The following is a 12,066-nucleotide window of genomic DNA, read 5'->3' on the forward strand; positions in this document are numbered from 1 at the left end:
TTAGCCCACAGGTGATACGCCAACTGGGGCAGCTGGAAAATTCTCGTCTGCAAGGGAGGGACCGAGAGTCCTAGGAGGGGAACCGAACGTGTGTGCCGCATTACCCCATAATTTTCAGGGGCTTAGTCCCCCTCCTCCCGAGTCTCCCTGGCCTGTCTGCCAGGATGCCCAGGCTCCCCAGCCAAGGGGGAACCTGCCCAAGGCCAGCCTATCAGAACCCCTCCCCCCGGCACTTTCAGCCATCGGTGGCCTCAGGACCAAAGATCTGTCCAACTGCTCTGTCCTAAAGGAGTCTCATGCCCAGAGTTCCCACTGCCTGAGTCCCGCTTGTTCAGTTTTGCCTTTGATTTCTGAGCTGGCTGTAAACACCCTTGTTTAACTGGCTGGAGTTGGCTCCCGTGGCCTCCAAAAGGGGCCTCCGCCTGGACCCTCAGCCACACATACCGGTTACGGAAGACAGGAGGGAGGGGTCTGCTCTGGTGGCGGGTTCACACTTTTCTGTCACCAGAGGGAGACAGGGCAGCCTTCCCTGCTGAAGTTCTTCTAGAAACATCCCACCTCCGGTGCCCCAGCCACCTGCAGCTACTCCATCAGGAGCCCATCATCCCGGTGCTGTGTTGGCCTGCCTGGGTCTTGATCATGCCCAGGAGGTACGGGTTGGGTCGTTATAATCAAACTGTTACATTCACTGTCCACCTACTGTGTGCCAGGCATTTCGCAACCAGGATCTCCTTCAAGGCATGCTGGTCATGGTCATTTGACCTGCAAAGATGGTAAAGCTTAGCTGAGGTCACTCAGCCAACCTGTAAGAAATCTGGAGATTTGAACTGTATCCCCAAGGGCCAACCACAAAGCCGGGCACAGAGCAGGTGCCCAATAAATGCTGGAGGAACGATGGAAAGGGATGGAGAGGCAGACATTCAAGGGTCCCTTCCCAGGCATGCAGCAGCAGGACAAGCCCATCTGCAGCCTCATTCTGCAAGCACAGCCCACTCTACCTCGCTGGCACTGACCTTCCTCATCCATCACACTGGTGCCTGGGAATTCACAAGACCCAAGAAAGCGTTAAGCACCAAGGTAAAACCCCCCAGCCTTGAGTTCCCCCACTTAAATGCCCAGAGGGTTTGGATGAATGTCTTTCCTTAAGGGTGAGGGGCAAGGATAGCTGAGGGACCTGCTGCATTTGTGCCTCGGTTTCCCCATCCCACGTGTTCTGGGCACATCCCTGACAAGTACACTGCCTGGGCCAGCCCCCTACTCTAAAAGCTGCAAATGTTCAAACATAAAGAGAGCTAGAAAAACGCAGACAGACCTTCTGTCTTCATGCCTGTTTCCCGGGCACCAGAGGGAGAGAGAGAAAATATTACAGAGTGCAGGGCAGACGTGCCAGCTGGGAGATTGCACAGGCCTCTCACCAGCCCACAGCCTCTGCTTCTTCAAGGACACGAACACCTTGCTCTGAGCCAGCTCCACGTGGAGAGAAGGGGGAAGAGGAGGTGACTTGGCTTAGATATCATCTTGGACCCCCCAGGCTGGGACGGGGACCCCATCTCAGGGTTCTTCCAGCTTCCCAGGCTCGCCTCCAGCACCGCGTTTAGCACGATGATGTCCCTGATTATTTAGTGTTTGTCTCCCCCATCATACTGTGAACTCTTGAGACCATTCCTAGGTCTTATCTACCACTCTACTCCCAGCACCTGGTGCATCCAATGGCCATGTGGGGTTGCACAGGATGTGCACTGCACAATCCAAGAGGCACCATTTCATATGGTGGCTCATGTACCAGATGTCCCCGTGGCACACAGCAGATAAGCAGATGGACGGATTAACAAATGAATGGCCAAGTGAACGAGCAGAGCCACCTTCCAATGCCAGAGGGGCACAATATCGGCCACAGTGGTGCCATCTCCTAGCCTGAACCCACAAAGATGGTTTCTAAACCAGCCCTGAGAGAAATGGGCAATACCAGCTCATGGTTCTTTCCAATCTGGGATATATACACAGATGTGTTAATGTCCGATGGTTACGCAGGGCATGCCTTGAACAATCAAGATGCAACTCATTCAGTCACTTATTTAACACATTTCCTGAGTATCCACTATGCGCCAGGCACTGTTCTCAGCCCTGGGGATACAGAGGTGAACAAGAAAACCTTCATGGAGCTTAAATTCCAAGGGAGAAAAAGAAATGATCAAGTAGTAGATCCAGAATATACTGTCAGGCAGTGTTAAATGCTACAAAGAAAAATAAAGCAGGGTAAGGAGAAAATATGAATGGTGGGGGGTTGGGAGAGGGAGGGTGCTATAAAATAATTAAGAAGCAAAGACATAAAAGTTGCAACCCAATGACTCTTCTTTGAGTACTTCTAAGTACCAGGGACGGGCCTGTGATACTAGTAAGCCAGGCGCCACCCCGGCCCTTGAACCACATACATAATAAGCACTGCCCGGGCCGTGTGTTCAGCCAGCCACTGACCCTCAAGGCGGGCACCTCGCAGGCTCGCTGTTTATTCTCAAGAAGGTTCTGGAACTCAGCTTGGGCAAGAGCCAGGAGGCAAGCCTCCCCCTTGAGGGAAGAATTCAAGTCACTGCTTTACAGTCAACGGCTGGTTTTTGACCAAAAACGGAATCGATCGGCTACATCACCCAGCCCTATCCTCCCGCCTCGGCCCTGCAAGTTCTTCAGACTCAAAAGGGGAAGAAACACGGACACTGAGGACAGCAGGGAGGAATGTGCCATCTGTCTGACAGACTCTCCAGCTGCTGTTCGGTGCTTACAACAGACTTCTGCAACACGGGGAGGTGCCTGGGACCTGACGTTAAGAAACAAAAGAGGGACAGGAGAACTGATGACAAAAGCACGCCCTAGGACCCTACTCTTCTCAGGGAAAAGGTCCTGGGCTAGAAAGACAGGTGGGAAAGGGGCCAAATGCCAACGCAGTTCCCCTCTGGGCAGTGCAAGAGCAGAAGGATGTTCTTTTTGCTGGTTCTTGGAGCTTTTCTACACTTTGCCATTGTCTACATGGAGCACATAGTGATTTTATAATCAGGTAAAAAAAAAATTCCCCAAAAAATCTGAAAAAAGGGAAAAAAATGAGTGACAAGGTTGAGAGATGTCTCGAATAAGGTTCTGAAAAGCAGCCAGGTCGTTGGAATCAAAGTCTTTCTCCCAAGATGACAAGGGAAGAACCTGGGCAGAGAGATGTCAAAGCAGAGCGGCTTTCACACCCTCGGCTCTACTGACATCGTGGGCTGGGTCATTCTCTGTTCCTGGGGGACACAGGGGGTTGCCCCGTGCACTGCAGGTTGTTTAGCAGCATCCCTGCTCTCTCCTGACTAGATGCCAGGAGTGTCCCCCTCCACCCACACTGTGACAACCAAACATGTCTCCAGACATTGCCAAGTGTCCCTGGGAGGCACAAATGTTCTCTACTGAAAACCGCCATTCTAGGTTTTAGGTTTCTAATAAAGAAACCAGAGAAAATGAAAATGTTCTATATCTTCCAAGTACAAGGTTAACGAACTACTTTGTAACTCTCTTTGCAACCAAAACCAACAAACAAAAAGTCTCCTAGAAACAGGATCATGCATATCCCTGGGGAAGGGTCAGTCTCCCCCGACCCCAAGCTCTAGCTACTATTCCCCATCCCAGGGAGAAGGAATCCCCTCACAGCAGACACTTGTCCTTCAGCCTGCGTGTTCTAAAAAAGACCTGATTAATCCAATGAGGAAACAAAAGTTTCCCTTTAGAAGGAGCCAAAAATGTGGTTCAAACAAATCCAAGGTCACTGGCACTCAGAGTTGACTACAGCTGAGCAAGTCTGGACCCTGACGCCAAGCCTTATCGCTGGGGGCCCCTCCACAGAGGTGGAAAGAAAGGGGGGAGGGCGTTTGATTTTTAGACCCATGGGCAGAAGACCTCTGTGACCTGTCCAGCATGGGGATGGGTGGCTGAATTGGGGAAATAAACCCACAGTGGAGCTAGGGTGGTGGATGGTATTTTCACCACTAAATTAAGTGCTGACGTGCACACAAAACTATTTTTTTAACTGGCAGCATTCCATGTTCTGCATAACCTGCTTTGGATATGCGGGCGGCTGGGGCGGAAGGGAAGGGAAAAAACTCAACAAGATATAAGGACAGTCCCTGCTCAGCTGGATAGAAAGGGGAGACAGAGACCTCATTCTGGGAAAAAGATTCAGATAAACCCACACACGTCACTTTAGAAAGCACAGAGGGTTATTTTTGCCTACATGCAGCCCACCAAGCAGGCCGGTGACATACAGTGATCTTGAAGTTGCCACCACCCATCGTGTGACCTTGGCTTGACTTGGGCTAAGAGACAATCCGAGGAAGGAGACTCTGCAGCAAGAGGAAAGCAGCTTAGACTCACAGCAGAACCTTCCAATCACAGGAGCATGAACATGTAGAAACTCATTCCAACCTAGAGTTTAAATGCTGGAGGGAGCGTCAGCTATCTTGCACTGGCAAAAGAAAATACTTTTCTTTTAAAACCCCTAGGGTTTGTAGCAGCACTATTCATAATAGACAAAAAGTGGAAACAGCTCGAATGCTCGTCAGCTGATGAATGAGTAAATAAAACGTTGTGTGTCTACAGTTCAACAATCAGAAGAAATGAAGTGCTGATGCAAGCTACCATAGACAGACCTGGGAAACATCAGGCTAAGTGAGAGAAGCCAGGCACAAAAGACCACGTTAAAGAATTCTGTTTATATGAAATGTTCAGAGTAAGACAAATCTATACAGAAAGCAGACTTGTGTGGCGGTCGCTTTGTGATGTATAGAAATATCAAATCACTACACCGTGCACCAGGAACTAGCATAGTGTTGCAGGTAAATTACACTTCAAAAAAAACCAAAAGAGAGGGCTTCCCTTGTGGCGCAGTGATTGAGAGTCCGCCTGCCGATGCAGGGGACGCGGGTTCGTGCTCCGGTCCGGGAAGATCCCACATGCCGCCGAGCGGCTGGGCCCGTGAGCCATGGCCGCTGAGCCTGCGCGCCCGGAGCCTGTGCTCCGCAACGGGAGAGGCCACAACAGTGAGAGGCCTGTGTACCGCAAAAAAAAAAAAAACAAACCAAAAAACTACGAGGACTCCAGCAATCTCTAACACAGAGGAATGAAGGTGTGCACTCTTGCTGTGTGCCCTCCCCTTTCTGACATTCAGTGGCTTCCTGCTGCACTGAGAACAAAACCCAAACTCCTCACTCTGAAGGCCCCGAAGGGTAAACCACCCACACCCCTGCCAGCCTCGTCTCCCACCCTGTCCCTTGCCCACCACGGTGTGGCCACATTGGCCTCTTCTCTGTTCCTTGAACAGACCAAGCTCACGCCGGGCTGAGGCCTGTGCTGTTCCGTGTCAGAACACTGTTCCCCACAAAGGGCTTCCCTGACCACCCTGCCTGAGTTGCCCGAACCCCCATCACTCCCCAGCCCATTCCCCTACATGCTTTCCTTCACAGCACTTAATGCTGCATGACACCATCTTCTTCCGCTGATTGCTTACTGCCTTTCTCTCCCACTAGATTCTGAGCTCCACGAGGGCAGGATTTGCCTATATTTTGTTCACTTCTGTCTCCTCAAAACCTAGAATGGTACTGTTATGGGCTGAATTATACTCCCCCCGCCCAACTAAATTCATATACTGAAGTCCTAACCTCCAGTATCTTGGAATGTGACTGTACGTGGACATACGGTCTTTGTAGATGTAATAAGTTCAGGTGAGCTCATGAGGATGGACCCTAATCCTATATAACTGGTGTCCTCATAAGAAGGGGAGGTTTGGAGATAGACACACCACAAGGAGAAGAACACCAGGTGAAGATGAGGGTGGACTGAGGTGATGTTTCTGCAAGGAATGCCAGAGATTGCCAGCAAACCACCAGAAGCTGGGGTACAGGTATGGAACCCTCACAGCCCTCAGAAGGGACCAACCCTGCTGACACCTTGATCTCAGACTTCCAGCCTCCAGATCTGTGAGAAAAGGCATTTCTGTTGTTTAAGCTACTCAGCTGATGGTACTCTGTTACAGTAGCCCTAGGAAAATAATACAAGCACTTAACACATATTAGGTGCTCAGTAAACACCTACTGAATGACTAAACCAATGAATAGTAGATAGCTTTCTTAGTGATCGGCCCCATTCACAGGGACAGGGACAGGGACCCGCCTGTCCCAGGCATAGAAGGGACAAGCTTCTCTAAGCCTCAGCTTCCTCACCAGTGAACTGGGAACCACATCCTACCTCTTTCATGAAAAGCTGGTAGGAGGAGTCAACAGGATAACCCCTGTCAAGGACAGAAGCCCCAGTAAGTAGTCAACAACCATTCACTGTTGTATGTCTTTACATCACAGACACCTCGATGACAACTCTGCCCACAGGAGTTGTGCAACGAGGCAGTCCTGCAGCCCCACCCTGGGGGATAGCCAAGCTGAGACCTGTTTGGGGACTAAGTATGTAACAAACACACCCCAGACCCTCAGGGAGTCTGTAATTAGCTCCTGAAAGAGGGAGATCGGAGTAGGACAGGTGACCTCTCTTTAGTTCCACTCTTTTTAGCAACAGCTGAACCCAAAGCAGAAAAGGCATCAGGTGACCTCTTCCCTCTCCGTATTAACTCAGGTCGAGGCTCCGAGGAGGACCGGCAGAGGATCCATTCCAGACGCCAATCTGACATAAACACAGGGGAGCCTGGAAAGGCTGCCAACCAATTCCCTGAATTTTAAACCGACGAATAAGAGAGAGAACAGGATTCTCAGAAGCCTCACCCCATTTGCTTCAAATAAAGACAGGATGAGCTCCCAGCCCAGAATTCAAAGCGTGCCTCTGGGACTATCCCTGCTCTCAGAGTCCTGACCTGGGAGGACAGAGCGGGTGTGGTGGCTGGGAAGCGGGCAGGTCTACCTGGACCTGGTAGATGCCAAGTGCATGGGGACATCAGAGGGGCACGCTTCCCAGGGGAGTAATAACAGCAGCTGTCATTGGTACCGTGCCAAAGGCTCCAGTAATCTAGCATATTCATTCTACACCAAGTGCCAGAAGGTTGGCTCTGTTGTTATACTGCTTTATCAGCAACGGCCTGACATCACACAGCTGGAAAGAGCAGCAGCTGGGGTTCGAAGCCAGGTCCTGCCAACTTCCAGCCTGCAGGCTCTGCCACCACGTATGGCCTCATGACCCTCACATCTGTTCTGGATTATGGCGCATATGCCATTGGCTTCTCACAGTCTCTTGGGAGCCAGGAGGACTGTAACTATCACTACCTCCATTTTTGCCACCGAGACCCTGAAACTCAATAGGCACAGAGCCTCATCGCAGAAAAGTGTGCGGACTTGCGTCCAGCTCTGCTGACCCGGCTATAAAGCACTGGGGCCCCCTCTCAATTCAGCCCAGAAAGTCCTTCCAGATGGTTCCTCAGGGTGCCTGGCCCAACCCCCCATCTGATGCCCTGATGAGCTGCTAGGGTGGCTGGTGGGAACCTCCAGGGGACAACTGGGGCTGGACAAGGCACCACCCGCGCCGGGGCCCCGCGCAGCCCTACCGTCGTCGGGCTCCCCCTGCTCCTGCTCGGCGCTGGCGTACGTGCGCAGGAACTCGGCAAAGGCCCCGTCCCGGGCCAGCAGCTCCTGGTAGGAGCCCATCTCGGAGATCTTGCCACCACTCATGACAATGATGACATCCACCTGGGGCAGGTAGCTGATGCCGTGCGTGACCAGGATCCGCGTCTGCGGGCAGAGCCACGGCCACATCAGCGCATGCGCGCGAGAGGGAAATTCCCTGCCCCCCCTCCGCCCACCTGGACACAGATCTCAACTGCGAGGTTGGACATGTGCCTGGGATGCAAGCGTGCAGAAGCATTCCAATCCGCACGTGCTTTCATTCAACACGCACTGGCCGGGAGCTGGGGTCGGGGGGGCAGCAGGGAGGGAAACAAAGATTCCTGCCCCAGATTCCAGGGTCGGGGGAGAAATGACCAACGTAAGTAAAACACTGTGCTGGATGGTGAGCACACATTAGCAAACGGGAAGGGATATCGAGGTAGTTAGGGGCGGTGCAATTTTAACAAGGGTTATGGGGGAGGTTATTTTTAAACAAAGATCTGGAGGAGAGGGAAGGAGGGAACCATGCATGTGTAGATGAATAAAAGAATGACACTGCTGCAAAAAATGTGCAGGCAGTAGCTGAATTTTTTTCAAGTGTCTCCCTCCCCGAAAAGAGTACAGAGTTTTGTACATGTGTATACATTTTATCTAACTATCTCCAAGTTTGGGAGGATGTTCATCAAACTGTTTACACAAGTTGGCAAACTTTTTCTTAAATGGTCAACTGGTAAATATTTTCAGCTTTATGGGCCCTCTGGTCGCTGCCAGGTCTGAAGGCAGCCATACACAAGACATAAACAGATGGGCTGGCTGTGATCCAATAACGCTTTATTTATGGAAGCCGATATGTAAGTTTAATGCAATTTTCCTGTCACAAAATATTTTTCTTCAGGTTTTCTCCAAGCAGTTAAAAAACGTACAGACCATTCTTAGCTAGTGGGCTGCCCAAGAAACAGGCAGCAGGCCAGATTTGCTGGCCCCTGCTTTCCACAGAGGAGCTAGGGCTGCAGGATGAGAGAGAATCATTTTTTTAACTTTACATATGCTCTCGTACTCTCTGGTTTTGTTACTATGGACATATGTTACTTTGACAACAGCAAAAAAAATTTTTTTTAATATTTAAAAATTATACAGAATTTTTGTGGTGTGCATGGGAATGCTTACAACACGTTAAGTGGCATGAGGTTTACTGTATCTAGGTATGATGTGATAATCCTATTAAAAAACTTATATACACAGCAAAAAGACTGGAAAGAAATACAAAAATCTCCAAGTGGGGGGATTATGCATAACTGCTTTTGTTTTTCTCCTCCGTGGTTTTCTGAATTTGCTACATTTTTCCCACGGGCATGTTTTACTTTTTTAATGGGGGAGGGGGAAGAAGAGCCAGTTAACCTCCCTCTCCTATAATTCCCCTAAACAAATAAATTAAAAAGTAATAAAAGAGGAAAGGAACCGTTTCCTCTCACGTTAAGGTGTGGTGGCAGTTTTCCTGCTCAAACCTCTGTCCCTCAGCCCATGGCCATCTCAGCAGGGAAGGGAAAGCGGCCTCCCTGCTGACAGGGGATCTTGGGGTGGGATTTCCCTCTGCGAAGCCACCCCCCGTTATTTAATCAGGAAGAGAGGCTTCTTTTGGCCAAGTGGAGGTAATGACTTCCACTCAGTGCCGAGGACGTCCGCCTATAAAGACAAGAGCAAGAAGGCTGTCCCGGGAAGGCTGCCAAGGGAAGGATTAGAAACATGTTCTCGAGTCCAGTTAAGTTAAGGTATCCCAAAGGGGACACACTGCGACTTGACCAAAGAGCGACGGCCAGACCCAGACCCCGAGCCACACGTGCAGCAGGTACCTTGTTCTTCAGCATCCCCTTGGGGCCAACCACGTTTTCAAATATGTGCTTCCCCACGTGGGCGTCCACCGCCGAGAGGGGATCGTCAAAGAGGTAGATGTCGGAGTCGCAATACACGGCCCGGGCCAGGCTCACGCGTTGCTTCTGGCCGCCAGACAGGTTCACGCCCTGGGCAGAGACACGTTAGAAGGGTGGGCCTCCTGGGAAGCAGAGACAGACAGAGGGGGCCACCTGCTTGGGAGGCAGGAGACGGCGGCCGCAGGCCCTTCAGGGCTGCACCCGCCACCCACGGATGGAGCAGGTGGCAACGGCGTTAGATCACACCTGTACCGATGTGGGTTCAAGTGCCGGCAGGGGGTTCGGCCTCAAATGTAAAACAGGCAAAGAGAAAACCTGAGCCTCTGGGCACTGCTGAGCAGGGTACTCGGCACAGTTGGGAAAGGGAGGCCGGTGGCACCAGACAGTGCTGGCTACAGGGAGGGCTCCTGATCTTGGAGTCTGGTTCCTACTCTGGATCACTCACTGGTGAAGCCACACAGTCAAGGCAGGCTGTGCCCCGGGGGTGCTGCAATCCAGCCTGTGTCCCACTCGCCGGCAGGAAGGGCACCATTTTCTAATGTGAACCAGGGGGCATGGCCCACACAGCCCTCCTGCAACAGATAACCCAGCATGGCTTCCATATCTGGCTGGAATCAAAGTGGACATGGGCTAACTGCCCAGCCTCTCTCCCAAGAGATGCCCACCCTCTCCATGCTCTGAGGTGGGGTCCTGGTAACCAGGTTCATTTTGAGGGTCCCTCTGGCCACAGCTTGTTGGCCCAGGGCAGACACCAGACCCAAACTAAGCCAATCACGTCCTCTCCCTCCAGAATTTGGTACTGGGACCTAAACAGCGAAAGTGAGGAGTCTCCAAGTGGCAGAAACAGACACTTGTGAAAAAAAGGGACAAAGCTGTGCAGAAAAGCAGAGACAAAAGACAGAGGAGAAACCAGGCTGCCTGTCCCAGGTTGCCTGTGAGCCCCACCACATTCCAGGCCCTGGATTCCAGGAAATGCATTTGTATCCTTAAACTCAGTTCTCACTGAGTTATTTTCTGCTTATACTAGCAATAACTCAGGCTCCTTTTCTACTTAAAAACCCAGAAAACCCTAGTAATTTGTTTTTTCTTTCCAAGGAGCTGCAGATTTCCCTCAAATAAAAGAAATCATTCACCAACTAGGAAAGCTGGTGGAGCCACTGGCTTGTAACTAAAAGCAAAGATGGGAAAGCTCTTCGGTGCCCCAGTAGAACATTCACACTCCCCGAGCGCACACCACGTAACCACTAGGGGGCACTCGAGCAAGCCAGCCAGGCAGCGGGGAAAGCACATGCAAAGGCCCTGAGGTGGGAAGGGGCTCAGGCAAGTCTTTTGGCCTCCTTTCCCTCAACCATTACATAGGGTTAACAGTAAATCCCATCTCATGGCTTGCTGTAAGGACAAAATATGTATAAAATGTTTAGCACAGTGCCTGGCTCATAGTAATTACTCAGTAAGTGTTAGCTATTGTATTATTTTTACCGTTATCACAGTTTTGAAAGGAACTGTGGACATTTGAATCATTGACACCCCTCTTCTCTGTATAGTGCCCTTGGTCATGTGACAAAGTCACATGACTGCAAAGGTAGAGTGCACTTCCTGGTCCCTTGTCTTTGGGCTCAACCAAGTGATTTGCTTTGTGGGTAGAAAGGACAGTGTGCTTTAAGGGACATCACATTTTTTTTTTTTGTTCTCTTGGGCTTCTGCTGCCGCCATTAGAAGAGCTTCCCCGCCGTGGAGCTGCTGCTCCCTCACCTAGGCCCTAGCAAGAAGCCATGTGGGGCAGACCTGAGCCAACCCACAGCCTGGAGCCAGGATCAGCTGGCCGGCAACATGGAGCAGAGCCACCCAGCTGAGCCCAGCCTGGGTCACCAGTCACAGTCGACTCACCCATAAGTAGGAGAGTTAAGTGTTTAACATCATAAGCCATTCAGATTTTGTAGCTGTTACACAGCAATAGCTGACTGATACAGGGGCCATGCTGAAGCCTACTGACCTTCTCACCAATCTCTGTCCGGTCCCCACTGGGCAGGATTTCCAGGTCTGGGAGGAGGGCACAGGCTTCTATCACAGCCTTATAATACCGTTCCTGTAGCTGGCGTCCAAAAAGGATGTTTTCTCGGAGAGAAACATTCTGAATCCAGGCCTGCTGGGGGACGTAGGCCACTGAACCCTAGGAGGAAAGCGGAGAAGGCAGCAAGACCGACAGACTTGGTGAACAAGACAGCAGCTGGCCTACCCACCCACCAGGAGGGCCCTGCTTCACGAGACATTTTCATCATATCTATGGTTTTAACAAGAGGGAAGCCGAGTCCCAAAGGACTACAGTCACCAGGGCTGGGACCAGAGCCCATACTAGGTCAATCACTAGCCCCAACATTAGGAGTTCGAGAGCTGAAATCCTCGTTGATGAGATTACACTTACATGTTTAGTAACTATTCACTGAGTGCCTACAGCAGCGAACAAAACACTTAGCTCCACTATACTGTACACCTGTAACTTATAAAATATTGTACATCAACTA

At 51.0% G+C, this 12,066-nt stretch overlaps 1 protein-coding gene across 1 annotated transcript in view; it reads right to left on the reverse strand.

Annotated features, from left to right (window-relative positions):
- Positions 1 to 12,066, reverse strand: part of ABCC1 (ATP binding cassette subfamily C member 1 (ABCC1 blood group)) — a 91,725-nt gene that overhangs the window by 23,951 nt on the left and 55,708 nt on the right. Inside the window, exons 16-18 of the mRNA XM_065892768.1 lie at positions 11,538 to 11,714; positions 9,467 to 9,634; positions 7,559 to 7,742 (exon numbers count right to left, since the gene is read on the reverse strand). Coding sequence (XP_065748840.1) covers positions 7,559 to 7,742; positions 9,467 to 9,634; positions 11,538 to 11,714 — 529 coding nt within the window. The remainder of the gene's footprint in view (positions 1 to 7,558; positions 7,743 to 9,466; positions 9,635 to 11,537; positions 11,715 to 12,066) is intronic.

This window comes from Phocoena phocoena, chromosome 15, assembly GCF_963924675.1.
Source record: "Phocoena phocoena chromosome 15, mPhoPho1.1, whole genome shotgun sequence".
NCBI lineage: Eukaryota > Metazoa > Chordata > Mammalia > Artiodactyla > Phocoenidae > Phocoena > Phocoena phocoena.